At 42.3% G+C, this 22,521-nt stretch overlaps 1 protein-coding gene across 5 annotated transcripts in view; it reads left to right on the forward strand.

The window, feature by feature from the left end:
- The window catches only part of LOC139583168 (MAP/microtubule affinity-regulating kinase 3-like), a 128,127-nt gene that overhangs the window by 11,254 nt on the left and 94,352 nt on the right, over positions 1-22,521 (forward strand). For all 5 annotated transcript variants that reach the window (XM_071413977.1, XM_071413973.1, XM_071413975.1 and 2 more), the window contains exons 2-3: positions 10,531-10,722; positions 11,269-11,322. In XM_071413977.1, the coding sequence (XP_071270078.1) occupies positions 10,531-10,722; positions 11,269-11,322 (246 nt within the window). The remainder of the gene's footprint in view (positions 1-10,530; positions 10,723-11,268; positions 11,323-22,521) is intronic.

Below are 22,521 nucleotides of genomic sequence, written 5' to 3' on the forward strand. Positions count from 1 at the left end.
ACAGGTTTCCATCCAACCATTTCATGCAGGTGAATGACCTGATGCATAAAAAAACTATTCAGAGTTTATAGGCAGATGTAATAACCACAATACGTGAAATAAGTTATGTGCACGGTGATGTGCTTCATGCAAATGTCCAAAAAATATTGAGGGTAGGCTGTCATTTGAATGATGCTGGTGACATAAGGATCGGTGCTTGACTATCATTTAATAATTTATTTTTTATTATCCATAACCTCATCAAATAACATTTCCTGTCCACTTTATCAGTGAACTGTTGTCTAGCGCATGCGCCAAAACCAGATCCGGCAAGTATGCTATTTATCGCAACAGTTTTTGTGACAAAACCATTCTGTAGAGTTGAAAATGCAATAGAAGCGCTGTCATCATGCAAACCATTTTATCCGCTTAAAACGTCAATTGGATGGAAACACCTCTGGTGTGAAAATTGAGATATTTTTTTTTAATGCAGATTTGACAATATTTGCATAAACCTAGCTACTGAAACCAATGAATTTAAACTAATCAGGGGTCACGTTAGAGTTCAGAAATCTGCATTTTCAAAAAGCAGACCTGCATTTTGTATTGAAAGTCTACAATTGTTTTTGCTTCAATAGAGTCATCAGGGGCGTACAACTATAGTCTTCCTTCACAGAAGATACATTAGTGCAACACATTCGGCAGAAAATATCTACATTTTCATCAGATGACAACAAAGTGCAACGCTATTTGGCTGGCTAGCCACACAAGTAAATGGAGCTTACAATGAAATAGCAAGGTATTTTTTGCCCAAAACGATGCATGGCCATTATATTTCTAATGTGTATTATAGAAAGAATGTAGCCAGCTACATTTCCAAATGTTTTGTTTAAAGTTAATCTTGCGTTTTACCAGAGACAAGTAGCTACACGTCAGAGGCTGTCTGCTAGTAGAATTCCCGTTCGACATCCCAGTGGAGAAGAGCAACCGAAGCACAACATTAGTTTGATGCTGAGCAGAAATGACAATACGAATCATTTTTAGATCTGCATTTACCAAACGCAGCAAGATATTTCTTAATGCTTTAAGGTGACCCCTGTTCATTGTAAGTCTGTCACCAAACAAAATAATGACATTTCCCAAGAAACCACGTGTTAATACAATGTTTAGTTACATAAAGATGAGGGTATATTTTTACCCTGCAGCACCCCATTCACTGTTGACAGAGGGTTGAGATTGAGAAAGGTGCTTGGTTTTGGTTGGCCCAACTGACATGCTGGGCAGGAAAGGACAGCAGTGCCCAATTTGACCAAGAGGACCTGCGTCACAGCTAGAGGTTGACCGACACGATACCAATTAATTTACTCTTTAAAAAAAAAAAAGATATCTATTTATACAGTTCAATTCGGAAGTTTACATACACTTAGGTTGGAGTCATTAAAACTCGTTTTCCAACCACTCCACACATTTTTTGTTAACAAACTATATTTTTGGCAAGTCAGTTAGGACATCTACTTTGTGCAGGACACGAGTCATTTTCCCAACAATTGTTTACAGACAGATTATTTCAAATTGACAATGACCCCAAGTATACTTCCAAAGTTGTGGCAAAATGGCTTAAGGACAATAAAGTCAAGGTATTGGAGTGGCCGTAACCAAAGCCCTGACCTCAATCCCAAAGAATTTGTGTGCAGAACTGAAAAAGTGTGTGCGAGCAAGGAGGCCTACACACCTGACTCAGTTAGACCAGCTCTGTCAGGAGGAATGGGCCAAAATTCACCCAATTTAATGTGGGAAGCTTGTGGAAGGCTACCCAAAATGTTTGACCCAAGTTCAACAATTTAAAGGCAATGCTACCAAATACTAATTGAGTGTATGTGAACTTCTGACCCACTGGGAATGTGATGAAAGAAATAAAAGCTGAAATTAATCATTCTCTACTATTATTCTGACATTTCACATTCTTAAAATAAAGTGGTGATCCTAACTGACCTAAGACAGGGCGTTTTTACTTGGATTAAATGTCAGGAATTATGAAAAACTGAGTTTAAATGTATTTGGCTAAGGTGTATGTAAACTTACAACTTCCACTGTGTATTTGTAATAATGACAATTACAACAATACTGAATGAACAATGAACACTTATTTTAACTTAATATAATACATAAATAAAATCAATTTATTCTCAAATAAATAATGAAACATGTTCAATTTGGTTTAAATAATGCAAAAACAAAGTGTTGGAGAAGAAAGTAAAAGTGCAATATGTGCCATGTAAAAAAGCTAACGTTTATGTTCCTTGCTCAGAATATGAGAACCATAAATGAAAGCTGGTGGTTCCTTTTTAACACGAGTCTTCAATATTCCCAGTTAAGAAGTTTTAGGTTGTAGTTATTACAGGACTGTTTCTCTCTATACTATTTGTATTTCATATACCTTTTGACTATTGGATGTTCTTGTAGGCACTTTAGTATTGCCAGCCTTATCTCAGGAGTTGATAGGCTTGAAGTCATAAACAGCACTGTGCTTCAAGCATTGCTAAGAGCTGCTGGCAAACGCAGTAAAGTGCTGTTTGAATGAATGCTTACGAGCCTGCTGCTGCCTTCCACCACTCAGTCAGACTGCTCTATCAAATCAAGTACTTAATTATAGTATAATAAACACACAAATACGAGCCTTTGGTCATTAATATGGTCAAATCCGGAAACTATAATTTCGAAAACAAAACGTTTATTCTTTCAGTGAAATACGGAACCGTTCCGTATTTTATCGAACGGGTGGCAACCCTAAGTCTAAATATTGCTGTTACATTACAAAACCTTCAATGGTATGTCATAATTATGTAAAATTCTGGCATATTAATTACGGTCTTTTGTTAGGAAGAAATGGTCTTAACACAGTTCACAATGAGCCAGGCGGCCCAAACGGTTGCATATACCCTGACTCTGCTTGCACTGAACGCAAGAGACGTGACACAATTTCCCTAGTTAATATTGCCTGCAACATGAATTTCTTTTAACTACATATGCAGGTTTTCAAAAATGTACTTGTGTATTGATTTAAAAAAAGGCATTGATGTTAATGGTTAGGTACATTTGTGCAACGATTGTGCTTTTTTTCGCGAATGCGCTTTTGTTAACTTCTTATGGGTAGGTGGGACGGTAGCGTCCCACCTGGCCAACATCACGTGAAATTGCAGAGCGCGGAATTCAAACTACAGAATTATAAATATTTCACTTTGATAAAATCACAAGTGTAATACATCAAAATAAAGCTTAACTTCTTGTTAATCCAGCCGCCGTATCAGATTTCAAAAAGGCTTTACGGCGAAAGCACACCATGCGATTATCTGAGGACAGCGCCCCGCATACAAACACATGAAAAACATATTTCAACCAGGCAGGTGCGACATGAAAGTCAGAAATAGCGATATAATAAATGCCTTACCTTTCATGGTCTTCTTCTGTTGGCACTCCAAAAGGTCCCAGATACATCACAAATGGTCCTTTTGTTCGATAATGTCCTTCTTTATATCCATAAAACTCAGTTTAGCTGGCACAATAATCCACCCAGTTTCCCTTCGTCAAAACGCATACAAAATTAATCCCAAACGTTACTAATAAACTTTTCCAAACAAGTCAAACAATGTTTATAATCAAACCTTAGGTACCCTAATACGTAAATAAACAATAAAATTTAAGACGGAGAATCGTTATTGTCTTTACTGGAGATAAATACCAAAGAACTCGCTCTCTCCCACGCGCTTGGAAACACTACAGCCAAAATGGGAGCAACCTAGAAAAACTACAATTTCTGGCTAATTTTTCAAAAAAACTAGCCTGAAACTATTTCTAAAGACTGTTGACATCTAGTGGAAGCCAGAGGAACTGCAATCTGGGAGGATTTCGCCTTAATAAAAGTAATAAAAGTGACAGCCAATAAAAGGGATAGCCTTAATAAAACTGACAGCCATTGAAAACAGTGATATGCTGACATTTTTTGGGGTGGATGGTTTGTCCTCGGGGTTTCGCCTGCCATATCAGTTCTGTTATACTCACAGACATAATTTTAATAGTTTTAGAAAGTTTAGAGTGTTTTCCTAGCTTCTGTGTATTCCTAGCATATCCTAGCTTCTGGGCCTGAGTAACAGGCAGTTTACTTTGGGCACGCTTTTCATCCGGATGTGAAAATACTGCCCCCTACCCAAGAGAGGTTAAATCATCACCCGTTTAGCGAAGTTGAAGTTGGCTGTGATTCGATGATAAATTAACAGGCACCGCATTGATTACATGCAACGCAGAACAAGCTAGTAAACCTAGTAATATCATCAACCATGTGTAGTTAACTAGTGATTATGTGAAGATTGAATAATTCTTTTTATATATATTTTTTTATAAGAAGTTTAATGCTAGCTCGCAAAATTTGGCTAAAATCACAAGTCATATGGACTCTTTGTGAAATAATAGGGGTTGACATGATTTTATTTTAATGGCTACACCTTCCTCTGTTCCCTATACATACATCTGTAAGGTCCCTCAGTCAAGTATTACATTTCAAGCACAGAATCCACTACAACGACCAGGGAGCTTTTTGAAAGCCTCGTATTGAAGGGCAGTAATTGGTAGATGGGTAACAAATCACACATTGAATATATCTTTAAGCATGGTCAAGTCAATAATTATGCTGTGGATGATGTACAATGCATTCGGAAAGTATTCAGACCCCTTGACGTTTTCCACATTTTGTTACGTTACAGCCTTATTCTAAAATGGATCAAATCTTTTTTTCCTCGTCAATCTACACACAATAATGACCCCCATAATGACAAAGCAAAAACAGGTTTTTATAAATTTTAGCAAATGTATTAAAAATAAAAAACTGGTATCACATTTACATACAGTACCAGTCAAAAGACACCTACTCCATTCAAGGGTTTTTCTTTATTTGTACTATTTTCTACACTGTAGAATAATATTGAAGATGTCAAAACTATGAAATAACACATGGAATCATGTAGTAACCAAAAAAGTGTTAAACAAATCCCTCTTTGACTAGACAGCTTTGCACACTCTTGGCATTCTCTCAACCAGCTTCAACTGGAATGCTTTTCCAATAGTGTTGGAGTTCCCACATATGCTGAGCACTTGTTGGCTGCTTTTTCTTCACTCTGCGGTCCAACTCATCCCAAATCATTTCAATTGGCTTGAGGCCAGGTCATCTGATGCAGCACTGCATCACTCTCCTTCTTGGTAAAATAGCCCTTACACAGCCTGGAGGGGTGTTGGGTCATTGTCGTATCGTTGCAGAATGCTGTATTCGCAATGCTGGTTAAGTGTGCCTTGAATTCTAAATAAATCACTGACAGTGTCACCAGAAAATCACCATCACACCTCCTCCTCCATGCGTCACAGTGGGAACCATACACGTGGAGATAATCGGCTTCTCACAAAGACACGGCGGTTGGAACCAAAAATGTCAAATTTGGACTTCCACCAGTCTAATGTCCATTGCTCGTCTTTCTTGGCCCAAGCAAGTCTCTTCTTATTGGTGTCCATTAGTAGTGGTTTCTTTGCAGCAATTTGACGATGAAGGCCTGCATCACGCAGTCTCCTCTGAACAGTTGATGTTGATGTCTGTTACTTGAACTTTGACACATTTATTTGGGCTGCAATTTCTGAGGTTGGTAACTCTAATGAACGTATCCCCTGCAGCAGAGGTAACTCTGGGTCTTCCTTTCCTGTGTCGGTCCTCATGAGAGCCAGTTTCATCATAGCGCTTGATTGTTTTTGGGACTGCACTTGAAGTGCAGAGGTCTTGAAAATGTTCCGTATTGACTGACCTTCATGTATTGAGGTAATGATGGACTGTCATTTCTCTGCTTGTTTGAGCTGTTCTTGCCGTAATATGGACTTAGTCTTTTACCAAATAGGGCTGTCTTCTGGATCATAGACGGCTCTCTGCTACCGCACGGCAAGCGGTACCAGAGCGCCGTGTCTAGGTTCCAAGAGGCTTTTAAACACCTTCTACCCCAAGCCATAAGACTCCTGAACATCTAATCAAATGGCTACCCAGACTATTTGTATTGCCCCCCCCCCCCCCCCCCCCTCCTTTACACCGCTGCTACTCTCTTATCTTTCCATAGTCACTTTAATAACTATACCTACATGTACATATTACCTCAACTAACCGGTGCCCCCGCACATTGACTTTGTACCGGTACCCCCCTGTATATAGTCTTGCTATTGTTATTTTACTGCTTTAATTACTTGTTACTTTATTTCTTATTCTTCTCTGTACTTTTTTAAACTCCATTGTTTGTTAGGGGCTCGTAAGTAAGCATTTCACTAAGGTCTACACCTGTTGTATTCGGCGCATGTGACGAATACAATTTGATTTGATTTAGGTTGGATGGGAAGCGTTGCTGGGCAGCTATTTTCAGATCTCTCGAGATGTTTGATCGGGTTCAAGTCCGGGCTCTTGCTGGGCCACTCAAGGACATTCAGAGACTCCTGCGTTGTCTTGGCTGTGTGCTTAGGGACATTGTTCTGTTGGAAGGTGAACCTTCGCCCCAGTCTGAGGTCCTGAGCACTCTGGAGCAGGTTTTTGTCAAGAATCTCACTGTACTTTTCTCCGTTCACCTTTTCCTCGAACCTGACTAGTCTCCCAGTCCCTGCCGATGAAAAACATCCCCTAAGCATGATGCTGCCACCATCATGCTTCGTCGTGGCCAAAGAGTTACATTTTGGTTTCATCAGACCAGAGAATCCTGTTTCTCATGGTCAGAGTCTTTGGGTGCCTTTTGGCAAACTCCAAGCGGGCTGTCATGTGCCTTTTAACTGAGGAGTGGTTTCCGTCTGGCCACTCTAGCATAAAGGCCTGCTTGGTGGAGTGCTGCAGAGATGGTTGTCCTTCTGGAAGGTTCTCCCATTTCCACAGAGGAACTCTGGATCTCTGTCAGAGTGACCAGCGGGTTCTTGGTCACCTCCCTGACCAAGGCCCTTCTCCCCAGTTTGCTCAGTTTGGCTGGGCGGCCAGCTCTTGGAAGAGTCTTGGTGGTTCTAAACTTCTAGTTAAGAATGATGGAGGCCACTGTTTTCTTGGGGATCTTCAATGCTGCATACATTTTTTTGGTACCCTTCCTCAGATCTGTGCCTCGACACAATCCTGTCTCGGAGCTCTACGGACAATTCCTTCGCCCTCATGGCTTGATTTTTGCTCTGACATGCACCCTCAACTGTGGGACCTCTATCTAGATGTGTGTGTGTGTGTGACTTTCCAAATCATGTCCAATCAATTGAATTTACCACAGGTGGACTCCAAGTTGTAGAAACATCTCAAGGATGATCAATGGAAACAGGATTCACCAGAGCTCAATCTCATAACAAAGGGTCTGAATACTTATGTAAATAAGGTATTTCTGTTTTTATTTTTAATACATTTTTAAACCTGTTTTCGGGTTTGTTGTTATGGGATATTGTGCGTAGATTGATTAGTATAATGTTTTATTTAATCCATTTTAGAATAAGGCTGTAACGTAACAATGTGTAAAGTCAAGAGGTCTGAATACTTTCTGAATGCATTGTATTAAACCACCCAGAAACATCAAGGATGCAGTTGTCCTTCTGAATTGAGCTGCATGATATGAAGGAAAATATGGCTGGGCAATATGGCCAAAATATATCACTGTGTTTCACATTTTTTAGGGTATTTTATGTTTTTGAGTAATGAAAGTTCTAAATTGGTTTTTAGTGGTGCGTGACCCTACAGTGGCAACATATATACATTCTAAGTGATTTTCAAAGGGTATTTGTCCATTCTGATTTGTTTTAAACTGTTCAATTCAACCAACAAGTATTTCCTGCATTTCCATCAACAACACAAAGCCAAATGTACACTGGAGTTGCTTACCAAGAAGACAGTGAATGTTCCTGAATGGCCAAGTTACAGTTTCTACTTAAATCTGCATGAAAATCTATGGTAAGACTTCAAAATTGCGGTTCAGACATTATCCCCAACACCTTGACAGAGCTTAAATAATGGGCAAATATTGCACAATACAGGTGTGCAAATGAGACTTACCCAAGAAAGCTCACAGCTGTAATTGCTGCCAACGGTGTTTTCTAACATGTATTGACTCGGGTAAAATATTTATCCAATCAAGGTATGAATCCCCCCAAAATAAAATAATTTATTCCGCTTTGACAGAGTATTTTATGTAGATCGTTGACAAAAAAAATCCCACATTTCATCCAAATGAGGTGTAGACTTTCTATAGGCACTGTACATTAACCCATTCCAAAGTTATCCACGCTGTACTAGTTGACAATTCAACTGTGAGTAGGGCTTTCAGAGTAGAGGAAAACACCACGGTGAGGCTCAATCTCATATTTGTTGTGTTTGGAGCTTAACTTGGGCTCCCGAGTGGCGCAGCAGTCTAAGGCACTGCGTCTCAGTGCTAGAGACGTCATTACAGAGCCTGGTTCGATATCAGGCTGTATCACAACCGGCTGTGATTGAGAGTCCCATAGGGCGGCACACAATTGGCCCAGCGTCATTAGGGTTTGGCTGGGGTAGGCCGTCATTGTAAATAAGAATTTATTCTTAACTGACTTGCCTGGTTAAAGGTTAAATAAAAATAAAAACTTTGTTGCAGGTTAGGTTTTTTATCGTCATGAATCTTGTTCTGGAGGCAGCTTTGCCAAGTGGTCACTAGTTGGCACAGCTACCAAGTCATAAAATCTGATTTTAAACCTAACCTTAATAACCCTAATACCTAACCTTAAATTTAAAGCACATTTTTGGTTTCATGTATTTGAGCAATATAGCCAATTTTGACTTTGCAGCTGGCCTATCTATGGGACACTGCTCAGTTCTGCCTCCAAGACAACTCATCTCAATCAAGGTCAATCCACATCTTTGGATGGGGATCTCATCAGTTGATAGCAATGCCATACTGCACACGGTTGGTTGGTTGGTTAGACAGTCAGTCAATAAATGGATTGATATCGCGCTTATGTGAAGAAAAGACTCACTGCCAGACATTGTATACCTGGATTGATTTGAGTCTGTTCAAGGTCTGTTTTCTGAAATAAGTCTGTTCTAGATGAGTTATTACAATGTGTGAATGTTTCTCTAGATGCGGTATTATACCGAGGGAAGGTTTCTCTAGATGAGGTATTATACCGTGTCAATGTTTCTCTAGATGAGGTATTATACCGTGGGAAGGTTTCTCTAGATGAGGTATTATACCGTGGGAAGGTTTCTCTAGATGAGGTATTATACCATGGGAAGGCTTCTCTAGATGAGGTATTATACAGTGGGAAGGTTTCTCTAGATGAGGTATTATACAGTGGGAAGGTTTCTCTAGATGAGGTATTATACCGTGGGAAGGCTTCTCTAGATGAGGTATTATACCGTGGGAAGGTTTCTCTAGATGAGGTATTATACCGTGTCAATGTTTCTCTAGATGAGGTATTATACCGTGGGAAGGCTTCTCTAGATGAGGTATTATACCGTGGGAAGGTTTCTCTAGATGAGGTTTTATACCGTGTCAATGTTTCTCTAGATGAGGTATTATACCGTGGGAAGGCTTCTCTAGATGAGGTATTATACCGTGGGAAGGTTTCTCTAGATGAGGTATTATACCGTGGGAAGGCTTCTCTAGATGAGGTATTATACAGTGGGAAGGTTTCTCTAGATGAGGTATTATACTGTGGGAAGGCTTCTCTAGATGAGGTATTATACAGTGGGAAGGTTTCTCTAGATGAGGTATTATACCGTGGGAAGGTTTCTCTAGATGAGGTATTATACCGTTTTGAAGGTTTCTCAATGTCAAGTTTGTGTGCGTGCAGCCACATGCTCACTCGACTGCTTTGCTCATTCTTTAATACTAATGACTTTTCAACGTTGTTCAAACATTTAGCAATCTCGACCCTCATTACCAGGCAGTGCTGATATGGTTTACTCACCAGTACTTTCTTACCCTTATGTCAACTCGTGGCTTTTGACCATGTCTTTGGATTCTTCATGTCTTGTTCATTGTTAGAAAAAAGTTTAGTCCAAATCGGACGTCAGGTACTATAATGAAGTATTATATGAATCCTATCAATTGAACTGGCCAATTTGGGTGCAGTCAATTAGATTCATTTCTCAAGAGATCAAATTATATTTAAACAAAGTAATGTTTCCGGGAATGCTTATGTTATCAGTTTCGAACTACAGAATCTATGTCAGAACAATCTGAGATGGTGGGTGTCATTGCTTGCTGAAATGACATGAAACGACCCAGATGTGACACGTGCCGGGAAGTGTTACCACTAGACCACGGCTCTACCCGTAGTGATTGTTTGAATGCCTATTGATAGGTTCAGCTCTGATCAATGCCCTCTAGGCAAGAAAATGTTTACCTTTTCTAGCTTTGGCATTTGATTGTGTCAAGTTCTAAGCTGCTTTGCTGCTGCCTGTTTGCGCAAGATCAATGTCCCCTCTAGTCGATATCCTTAGACACGTGACTTCAAATGACATCTGAGAGACTTATCTTCTGTCCACAGCACACCTCGCACGCTGATGGGCGCAACGAGGTAACCACGCGACCCGGCCGCTCGGGCACCCGCTGCCGGAACTCTATCGCCTCGTGTGCCGACGAGCAGCCGAACATCGGAAACTATCGGCTGCTCAAGACCATCGGCAAGGGAAACTTCGCCAAGGTCAAGCTGGCACGCCACGTCCTCACGGGCAGAGAGGTGAGACCCCATCAGACTCCGGAGGCACCTGCCATGTTTGATAGTGCATTATCTAATTTGTTTGGCTAGAAAATAATACAGTAAAGTAGAATTGTTTGTACTTTTTGGAGGAAGTTATTTTCACAAAGTTCGTTTGTGGGCTTAGCTAATACCAGCCACCTTTACCTGAAACGTCAAGGGGCAACGCACTGCACTAATCATAACAATAGTCAATGTAATTGCATTTTGTTCATTGGTGAAACAAACAAAATGCAAGTTAATGTCCTGAGAGTAATAGGGAAATTGAACTAGATACACTGTGCTTTAAATTCTGTAATCTAAACGTATTGAAGCAACAAACTAGAGGAACTGAAGCAAATTGTATTGAGGCCCCCTCCAGCCCTCGCAGTTCTCCTAGAGGCAATGCTTTACACATTCTACAATTGCAGCTATGCATTCTGAGAAACACCTTTGTCATTGGTGGCCCGTTTACAGGCTTGCCAATTCTTGAGTCTCTAGGAGTGGTTGCTACAGGATTGATTGTTTTCCTTTACTCTTTCTTGACAGGTTGCCATTAAAATCATTGACAAGACACAAATGAATCCTACCAGTCTTCAAAAGGTAAAAGAAAAAGCTGTTGTCTCCCTATTGAAATGTACACATCCTTCTCCAACGTTATTTCCACATTAGTGCATTCTCTGGTTGTGGATGACGGGGATATCATTAGGCCTGCATGTAATATTCCCACTTTGAAAGCTGTATGCAGTGAAAAGCATTAGTAAAACACTTTTTATGCCCTATATTCATTATGTATTATAAAATCAGTCTTGTTTCTATATTGATGGAGGTGCCCTGTGAGTGTATGGGACTTCCCTTCATCGAGTAGCCATTGAAAGTATTTTTGTAGCGAAACGCACAATTATAGCTAATTAATCTGATTCCCTATGAGTTCTTGACACTTTGTCATAGTGGGTGCTACACACCACAGTACGTGTCTTGGTGACATAACTAGCTTCATTTCAGAGTGTGTTACTAACTTCACAGAGGACTCTGCATTAGTTTGAGCTGAGGTGCAGAGTCCCTACCCCCTTAAAGGTCTCAGTCGTTGTGCCCCACTGCATGATGGGAGGTAGGGGGTAAAGCGGTGGCTGTTAGAGGGACCCTCGGTGGACTTTAATTTCAGAGGCTGCTAATAATAGCCTCGGAGGAGAAATCCAAATGGGTGGCTGGTGAAAGAAGAGGGTTGGCCCTGCCAACATGGGAAGAGAAGCAACAACTTTCCAAGGAGAAGGGGCTGGGGTTTTGGCTGTGGTGGGGAAAGGGCAGGGAAGTGGGGCCATTGACCCATTGGATGGTTGGAGGGCCACAGTACCCACATTTCCTCCTCAAGACCCATTGTATTATTCTGCTCTGATGAAACTGGAATGAGCTGATGCTAAAACACACCTGCTGGCCCACAAAAGAGTTAAAGGCAACAAATGAGGTGCGTCTTTCTGTACTTTTATTTAACTTGGACATCAGAGCTTTTCCCCCAATGTTTTGTGGCAGAGTAACCCTTACCCAATATTAGGACCTGTGTCAACTGGTAATATCATATATACAAATATACTTTTCTATCTATTTTCTGAGATCCGCTTGGAACTGTAGTAGACCTTACTATGGTGCCCTTGGGTGGCTCTTTACCAGACTGCGGCTGCTGCCCTGTCCTGTCGCCTTTCCTTGCAGCTATACAGACCAGACTGTCACATTGGGGCCAGTGTGAGACTGATGATGTTCATCCACCCCACCAACCCCTATAATTAGCCAGCACAGGCTATCGATTTAGTTAGTTTTCCATTCGTTGGCCAATCGACAGCCTGTGGCTCAGACTGTGGGTATACGGGATGGGTGAGAGAGAGGAGGGGACATGATGGAGAGAGGGCCAGCGTCATGCTGCTCTCTCTAGTTTCTCAGTCTCCACCTGTGTGCTTACCACTTCATCAGGAGCCCACTGCTTTCTGGGTTGGCAATCAAAGCGAACAGGCCTCTGAGTGATGAAGTGGTCTTAAACACAACATCCCCCCTTAAACCGTAGTTAACAGTAGCCAGAGAGCCTCTGCCACATACACCAATCACTGAGTCAAAATGGACAAACCTCCACATGCAAAGGTAGCTGAGGGTACACCATACTGTCCCGTTCCTTCCATGAGGATCGGAGCCGGAGTCTATAATGCACAAGTGTCCTTCAGGGAACGGTGCCGACTAGATGGCTGCCACGGCTCCACGCAGTTCGCTGGCAGCCTGCAGTCAGACTGACAATGTACCATGCTAAGCCTTACCAATCTGTTACTGCCTCCTCGGTGCAGTATCAGTCTCCACATCACAGCTCTGCTCAGGGCATCGTGACAGGGATGGTATAGGAGCCAGGGCCCTCGGAGAGAAGTATTCATTGTAATGTCTTGAAAGCAACACAAGTTTTGCATTTTGTCCTGAGGGAACACAATTCCCAATGGTGGTTTGAACTGGCCTTTTTTCGTATGTATGTAAACTCATCAAAAAAAGAAACGTCCCTTTTTCAGGACCCTGTCTTACAAAGATAATTTGTAAAAATCCAAATAACTTCACAGATCATTGTAAAGGGTTTAATAGCGCATTTTTATTTGTCGCATTATTCACACACACAGAATTTGCAACTTCAGCAGCCCACTTCTCTCCAAGTTGTGTGTGTGAGTTCAAGTGTGCCTGGTATGTGTGGACTAGAGTAGGCTGCCTACATGGGCGGAGAATCACGTGGCAGTTAACTTCAATATGACAATAACTTCAATATGATTAGACTGTAGTTTACTACAGTGCCTAAATAAATATTGATAATGGAATAAAATGGGCGCTTAACCAACGTGAGTCGAACAACGGGTGCATAGGTTAGGCTACTATGGTGAGCAGGCGTGGCACCCGTTTCATTAAGTATTGATTACCCCTTTGTTTGTCTCTGCCTGTAAATCGTCGTCCTAAAAAGGTAGGCTATGTCCTTATGTAAAACGTGGCAAGTGTAGCAATCATCTTTCTTGCCGCTTCCAGTTCAGATTCCATACCTTCGAGATCAGGACCTTGTGTGTGTCTCAATTAAATAGAGTAGGCTATAGCCTAAGTATGGGCGGAGAAGCACAGGGCAGTTCTTTCCAAGGAAATGTACTTCCTAAATATGATTAGGCTATAGTTTACTACATTGCCTAGATATAAATATTGATCATCCATATTGCTCTGGCTGAAAATCGTCGCACTCCTAGGGGCCTCCCGGGTGGCGCAGTGGTCTAAAGCACTGCATCGCAGTGCTAGCGGTGCCACCAGAGATTCTGGGTTCGAGTCCAGGCTCCGTCGCAGCCGGCCGCGACCGGGAGGCTCATTTGGCCCAGCATCGTCCGGGTTAGGGAGGGTTTGGCCGGCAGGGATATCCTTGTCTCATTGCGCACTAGCGACTCCTGTGGCGGGCCGGGCGCAGTGCACGCTGACCAGGTCGCCAGGTGTACAGTGTTTCTTCCGACACATTGGTGGGGCTGGCTTCCGGGTTGGATGGGCATTGTGTCAAGAAGCAGTGTGGCTTGGTTGGGTTGTGTTTCGGAGGACGCACGGCTCTCGAGTCCGTATGGGAGTTGCAGCGAAGAGACAAGACTGTAACTAATACCAATTGGATACCACGAAATTGGGGAGAAGAAAAATAAATAATGAAAATCTTCGCACTCCTAAAAGGTAGGCTATAAAGAGAAAAGGGCAAGTCTCCAACTCTGCTCCCTAAACTACATCTAGCATATCGGATGATATAGTCCAGTAATACAGAAAGCCTAATGTGAAATGGGCCACCTATTTCTGAAGTTATTTTAGCGCATTTGATATTGCCTATAGGGCGCAAAATTGCTGGAACCATAGCTGACAAGTGAGCTGTATCACATTCGCCTAAAATAACATTGCAGGACTGCGGTTTGGTTTGGGACCAGTTCTTGCAGTAGCGGGTGGGAGTTAAGCACGAGCTGACAATATTTGACTTTTTTTAACTGCTGTCATATCGACATTTAAAAAAAAATATAATGCCATTGTTGCTTTTGTGCTGATTTTTACTATTTATCAAGCACACTTGGCGCTTATAATGATGTTTAGGTTACTGTTTTCAACACTTGACCGTGTGTGTTGCTGACTGTGCGTCTTTGTGGTATTTTGTACACTATTTTAAAATCAAAATAAGCTTTTACAGTGTTCTAAGACATATGGTTTCTGTTTCATAGTTGGAACAAAAGCACTCCAAATAAAATTCATTGACCAGTTTGTTTTTACCTATAGCCTACAGTAACAAACTCATGAAAATGCTATTTTATAATTTAAAACAAAACAAAAATAAATTCTGTTACTTGACACCTTCATGAACACAACCAAATGACTATTTTAGCAATAGCATATATGAATTACACCGTTAGCTGTCAGCCTGAAGGGTAGGTCCCTCAAGGCCCTGCGGTTCTAATGTTAAGTGACTGATTGACCAGTGTGGTTTCAGTGAAAGTGCCCTCTGGATGGGGTTTGATAGATAAGATCGTTAAGCTAGATTGCTTAAAGGCCAGTTTCCTAGACACAGATTAAGCTCAGTCCCCGGAGGGCTAGGGTCAGTCTGTTATATCTGGTGTAATTCTCCTGTCTTATCTGGTGTCCTGTGTGAATGTAAGTATGCTCCCTCAAATTCTCTCCTCTCCTCCCGGAGGACCTAAGCCTGAGGATCATGCCTCAGGACTATCTGGCCTGGCTACCCCCATTCCACCTGGTCATGCTGGTACTCCAGTTTCAACCTTGACCTGTTTCACCGGATGTGCTGTCCCGAACTTGCTGTTTTCGACCCTCTACCGCACCTACGGTCTCGACCTCTGAATGATCGGCTATGAAAAGCCAACTGACATTTACTCCTGAGGTACTGACCACCCTCTACAACCACTGTGATTATTATTTGACCCTGCTGGTCATCTAGAAACGTTTGAACATCTTGAAGAACAATCTGGCCTTAATGGTCGTGTACTCGTATCTCCACCCGGCACTGCCAGAAGAGGACTGGCCACCCCTCAGAGCCTGGCTACTCTAGGTTCCTGCTTTTCTAGGGAGTTTTTCCTGCCACTGTGATTCTATATCTGCATTGCTTGCTGTTTGTGGTTTTAGGCTAAATACATTTGATTGATTGATTAGCATGCTCAATGGAGAATCTTCATTGAATGTGCTTTTAAATGCAGGACAGGCCTTTAAAACCCAGAGAATCAATATTTGATCTGTATACATGCATACATACATACACTCAGCAAAAAAAGAAACGTCCTCTCACTGTCAACTTTATTTTGAGCAAACTTCACGTGTAAATATTTGTATGAACATAACAAGACTCAACAACAGACATAAACTGAACAAGTTCCACAGACATGTGACTAACAGAAATGGAATAATGTGTCCCTGAATAAAGGGGGTGGGGGTAAAAATCAAAAGTCAGTATCTGGTGTTGCCACTAACTACATTAAGAGACTAACGTCCCACCTGACCAACATCCAGTGAAAGTGCAGGGCCCCAAATTCAAACAACAGAAATCTCATAATTAAAATTCCTCAAACATACATGTATTATACACCATTTTAAATATAAACTTCTTGTAAATCCAGCCACAGTGTCCGATTTCAAAAAGGCTTTACGACGAAAGCACACCAAACGATTATGTTAGGTAAGAGCCAAGTCACAGAAAAACACAGCCATTTTTCCAGCCAAAGAGAGGAGTCACAAAAAGCAGATATAGAGATACAATTAATCACTAACCTTTGATCTTCATCAGATGACACTTGTATTTCCATGAGTGTTTAATATTACGATTTAGGTATTTTGAATTTTACGCTCTGCAATTTCACCGGATGTTGTCATAGGTGTCCCGCTAGCGGTTCAGGCGCCAAAAGAGGTTTAACCTTTTCACAAGTACCAACAAATGGATGTGATCATTCTACAGTGGTCCCTGCAGCGTACGCTCAAACTGGTTTGACTAGAACGTCCAGTTTCGATTGCTGCAACAGTCAGCATTTGAGCTAGCCACAAACATTTTGCACAAATACAGTCCTTACCAAGCTATGTTCAGAATATGACCAGTTTATTTTTGGATGCAATGTTCTGACATTCACAGAAGTAACGACAGCATACACGATCAACCAAACCGGAAAATGTAGGGTACATTAGTCCTAGCGCTAACTGTGGAAAGATTGACATAACACATGCGGTCATATTTAGATTAGATATCTCTCGTCTGACAGACACAACAATATGAATTGGCTAATAGCAATTTACTATTTAAAATGCATCACATCACGGTTGAGCTCACCATTGATCAAAATAATTGAGTAAAACACTTTCTAGAAAACGAAAGTAATCCATCATGGGTAGTTTTTGCGCACCGCCATTTCGCTCTTTCTAGTCTACCAAAGATAATAAAAGGAGACCTAGATGAGTTTGGTCTGTTTGCAGTGTGTATATTGAAGGGGGTGTGTTGTCTACGATCATTCACGTCCCTTCATTCAATTCCGGAAGTTTAGTTGAAAGATGAGTGAACCATTCCTTCACCTCATAACATCTTTGGTCTGACAGACGTTTACATGACACCCAGAATGCATTGTATAATGTCAACAAACAGCGCCACACATAGCTGGCAAATAGCTTAACATTAGCTCGTTATAATCAGTACAACCTTCAATAAGGTATTTTACACACATCATTAGTGTCCATTACAATCTATGCAATAATCGGAATGCATTATTTGTCACCAGTACTTGAAAACATGTGAATATAACTGTAAATGCATTATGCTCCATACATACATAGTGTGTGCTACATTAGAAACGACAACACGACATACAGAAAATAAGGCACTTTGATAGGAACACATACATGTCCAAAGTTTATTTGTAAGGAGAACAACAACAATGAAGACAATGTGAACGCCAGCCCAATAATGTGCCAGTTCATGTAAGACTGCGCAAATGTCAGTGTGAAAAGGTTAATACAATAAGGTTAATGCAATAGGTAGGCTAACGCATACAAAGCAGAAAGACAACCATTTCCAAATCATCTCTGACCTCTCGCCTGCAACATGAAAAATGCAGACCGTGCCGCAGTCATAAAACCTACAGGTCCTGAGGGCATCCCACGGGAATGCAACCCTCTAGTGTGCGTTTTCACACAATGGAATCAGTTGGATTTCACAGTCGACACAAATCTTTGCCACTTTCACAAGCTTAACACACTTCCTAAAAACTCGTCGCTTGCAGGTGACAGGCACGGACTCCTCCCCGGGAGCTGTGAGCAATTTGGCTCATGCAAAGGCTCGCGTGGAATCTTTGCTGCTGCCCTCACCCACCTGGACAAAAGGAATACCCATGTAAGAATGCTGTTCATTGACTACGGCTCAGCATTCAACACCATAGTCTCCTCAAAGTTCAAGAGTCTGGGACTGAACACCTCCCTCTGCAACTGGATCCGGGACTTCCTGACAGGCTGCCCCCAGGTGGTAAGGGTAGGCAACAACACATCCGCCACAGGGGCCCCTCGGCGGTGTGTGCTTAGTCCCCTCCTGTTCCCTGTTCACCTACGACTGTGTGGCCGTGCATGACTTCATTAAGTTTGCTGACGACACAATGGTGGTAGGACTAATCACCGACAACAACCTCTCCCTCAATGTCAGTAAAATAAAGGAGCTGATCATGATATTTTGGGGGGATGGGGGTCACTTCAGAATGCAAAACAGGAATGCATTCATAGGATTTTGGCATGAGTTCTCCAGTGACTGCAAGTTTACAAATAGACCGCCATTGCCCTCTGTTCTATTTGCTTGCTGACATGGTCTCGTCAGGTTGCCACCTCGCTTGCCACACTTTCGCTGCCGCTTCCTCTTTCGAGTCCCGGTGATTAGGGCCTGGTCCCAAGAAAGCAGAAAATCCAGAGCTGCCGCCTCGTTGAAGTAAACATTTTCATCCAAATCGAGGTTACCGATCGCTGTTCTGATGTCCAGAAGCTGTTTTCGGTCTTAGGAAATGATTGAGGAGACGTTATGTACAAAAAAAATGAAGATCAGCATCAAAAAACACACAAAATAACAGAATTGGTCAGGAGCCCGCAAAACAGTGACTATCCACTGCAGCGCTATCCTAGATTAAAATACACTGGCAAACCCAGACAACTCAGGACCTTAATTCAGACAATGAGCACCTTAGTTTGCACAGCAAAACAAAAATGTCATCCCTCCATCCTTACCTCCCCTCTTGCGCTCCTCAGTTTTTCACAGACTCGTTCGCTGTGGCTGTTTTTATTTGCGTCGGTGTGACCTCTTATGTAATTGGTGGGAGGAGAACCCCACTGCCGAGTCAGTCGATATTCCTACTTTTAGAAGGGAGTGGTTTTATTAAGACCTGGGTCGGGGCGCCGGGGGTATGGAAGTATACTCCTGAAACCCATCAAACACCATAAGGGATCTGCTAGAGGTGTGGTCACATTTTACCTGGGCGTTATGAGTTATGTTAATCAGCCATAGGATGTGGGGATGGAAGGAGGGGATTAGAAGGATATTGGTCAGAGATGTTGGGCAGAATAGTTTTACAGCTTTGGTAGATAACATCAGTAGTGTAGTTGTCTGCTTTTATCTGTAAGTTAGTGTTACATACACAGTTTATTTTCTAGTCAGCTTCTCTGTGTCAGCTCCTATCAATATGGTGGTTTCACACTCTGGATTGAAATGAGTGTTTCCACAATCTCTATTATTCCACTAATATGAGGCCATATTCAATCCAACCTGGCAACAGTGAATGTCTGGGGAAAGACAAAACAATAGTCTGCCTGTGCTGCAATAATACATGTTTCAATTTACATAATCACGAAGAGAATGACATGTGTGAAACAAAAAGTTACCCAATTAGGTGTTCATTCACCTTCCTCACAGTACGGGAAGAGAATGTTTTTGTCCAATCGATGAAATGGCGCTTTTGATTGAATAACACCCTTTAGTGAATCCCAACTCCTGAACATACGGCAATTACCCTATTGCGGAAGCAGAGGGGATGAGCAGGTACTATGTACCTGCAAACCGGTGAGATGTAAACCGGTGAGAACAGTTTTGGGAGGGACTGTGGGGCTGCAGTTAGCGATGCCTCATGAATGCTTGCACCGGAGCGATCAGGGTTGTCTGGCGGCCCCTATGTGGTCCAGTCCCATTTACTTTTGGCAGGCAGTGACCTCATTGGCGTTGACATCAGCCAGTAGAAGAAAGGGACTGTTGCTGTTATGTCTGTGCTGCTCCATTTGTTTACTCATCTGTGGAGCTATTGTGTCTGGACTCGACATTGCATTTTCATAAGGTCTGAGCGAGCTGTCTCGCTTTTGCATATTGCACTCTTTTGGGGGGTGGGGGTCACTTTAGATTCAACATGCTTTCATAGGATTTTAGGATGAGGAGCCAGCCAAATTAATTCTATGCCTCTGGTACCATTTTAAAGAAATGAGCTTCTACAGTGAAATGTGTAGCAACCCTCACACTTTATCTTTGCGATCCACAGACGCCCATCATCCAAGGGCTCTGCAAAGATTTATTGTGTGTCTTTGTATCTCCACCATTACTCAATTTCCTCCTAGTGTTCCTTGCTGATATGTCTTCTGCAGACTGAGTCACCGGGTGTTCTGTATCACGGTGTGGGTTGCAGACAGTTTTCCTATCGGGTTGGAAAATTCCACCAGGGCATGTGCTAGAGGAGAAGAGAAATGATTTTGGGGCACTCCAAAATGTGACTTTCTCCAGCCACAAAATGTACCAATTGTGTTTTATTAGCTTTGCAAGAATGTAAAGGAAATAACTAGGCCTAACTAGGGGTAGAGCAGGCCCGTAAGTCATTCCTCTTGGCCTCTCTCCGGCACTCCAGAGGCACGCTGCCATCAGATGTTACTGGAACATTTCCTTTCCTGTTTTTCTTTCTCTAGGAGAGTGACATTTTCTTTTTGCCATGCAATATAAAGATTATTTTTTCTTCTCCCTTTCATAGTGCAGCGTTAGAAATCGAACCCAGGGCCTTTTTAAACCATCTCGTGCCACCTTTCGAACTGTTTATGCGACTCACTACTCAGCATTGTAATGGGAGCGTTTGTTTTATGCTTGGGTCAGCTAGGCTGAGACGTTGTCCGCACTGCACATATTTTCTTTCCTAATAATTTTTTTCTGTCAGGCATTTGACCTCGGAAGTGCTCATGTCCGGGTTGTATTTGAGGGGTCAATCCAGGCGACAGTCAGAGGCTGGGCGGCTGTGGCTGGGTTCAATCCCTCCAGCAACTTGTCCCTCCATGACCCCAGGCAGACAGGCAGCCTTACCCAGGCAACACTCACTCCCACACCCACGCCACCGAGCCAGCCTGCTTCCTTCCTCTCAGGCCCTGTTTGTGAAGTGATATGTCACCCGGCGTTGTGGGTGTTTTATCATCCATAACCCAGGATGGCCTCAAACAAGTAGTTTCAGCAAGGGTGGGGGTTGGGTGACTATAACCCCCTCACTGAAATGAATTCCTGCTAGGGTTTGTATGAGCAATGGAGTGCGACATTACCCAGAGCTACAGACAATTGTTTTTCTTCTATTACATTGTCCCTTGCCTTGAATGGGTAAACCTTGTCTTTAGGGCCGCCTCCCTGTTATGCAGAGATATTTGTGCTGGACGGTACAATAGGTGTCCAGTTCATATTTCCGTAGGATCTTGTTATTTCCGACTCGGAGCTAGGTCACTTCAAACGAGTGGGGTGAAACTAGAAAACACCAACGTCTCGACCAACAGACTCCCAATGCAGACCAAATAAACTATGTAAATGAGTTCAGCTGGACTTTTAACACAATATTGATCCATCTTATTGTATGTATGGAACTGGTAAGATACTGTGGTGGCACATGAATGGTCTCCCCCTGTTAAGGCTCCTGTGTGTTTTTTTTAACACGATTTAGACAGACCGGGATTTAACACTGGTCTCAAAGAGTGGTATGTGCTTATAGACCTGGGAGCATCCACTGGACCACAGACTCTGCACTTATGTGTGTTCAGTAGTCTTTTTGGGGACTGTTTATTTCCTGCAGTGCGTCTTGGGTGCAGCAAATTGGGTCACGGGTGGAAGCATGTCTCGTTTTTGCTCCTCCGCATCTCTTTTCCCATTCGCCTGGCTCAGCATACGCTGGCCCTGTTGGAGTACTTTTAACATACACTGAACAAAAATATAGAAATGTAAAGTGTCGGTCCCATGTTTCATGAGCTGAAATAAAAGATCACAGAAAATGTCCATACGCACAAGAAGCTTATTTCTCTCAAATTGTGTGCACATATTTGTTTACATCCCTGTTAGTGAGCATTTCTCCTTTGCCAAGATAATCCATCCACCTGACAGGTGTGGCATATCAATAAGCATATTACGAAGCTGATTAAGCAGCATGATCATTACACAAGTGCACCTTGTGCTGGAGAGAATAAAAGGTCACTTTAAAATGTGCAGTTTTTTTTGTCAAATAGCACAATACCACAGATACCACAGTCTCAAGTTTTGAGGGAGTGTTCAATTGGCATGCTGACTGCAGGAATGTCCACCAGAACATTGAATGTTAATTTCTCTACCAACATCGTTTTAGAGAATTTGACAGTACATCCAACCGTCCCCCCAACCGCAGACCACGTGTAACCACGCCAGCCCAGGACCTCCACATCTGGCTTCTTCACATGCGGGATGGTCTGAGATTAGCCACCCAGACAGCTGGTGAAACTGTGGGTTTGTACAAC

This window comes from Salvelinus alpinus, chromosome 8, assembly GCF_045679555.1.
Source record: "Salvelinus alpinus chromosome 8, SLU_Salpinus.1, whole genome shotgun sequence".
Lineage (NCBI taxonomy): Eukaryota > Metazoa > Chordata > Actinopteri > Salmoniformes > Salmonidae > Salvelinus > Salvelinus alpinus.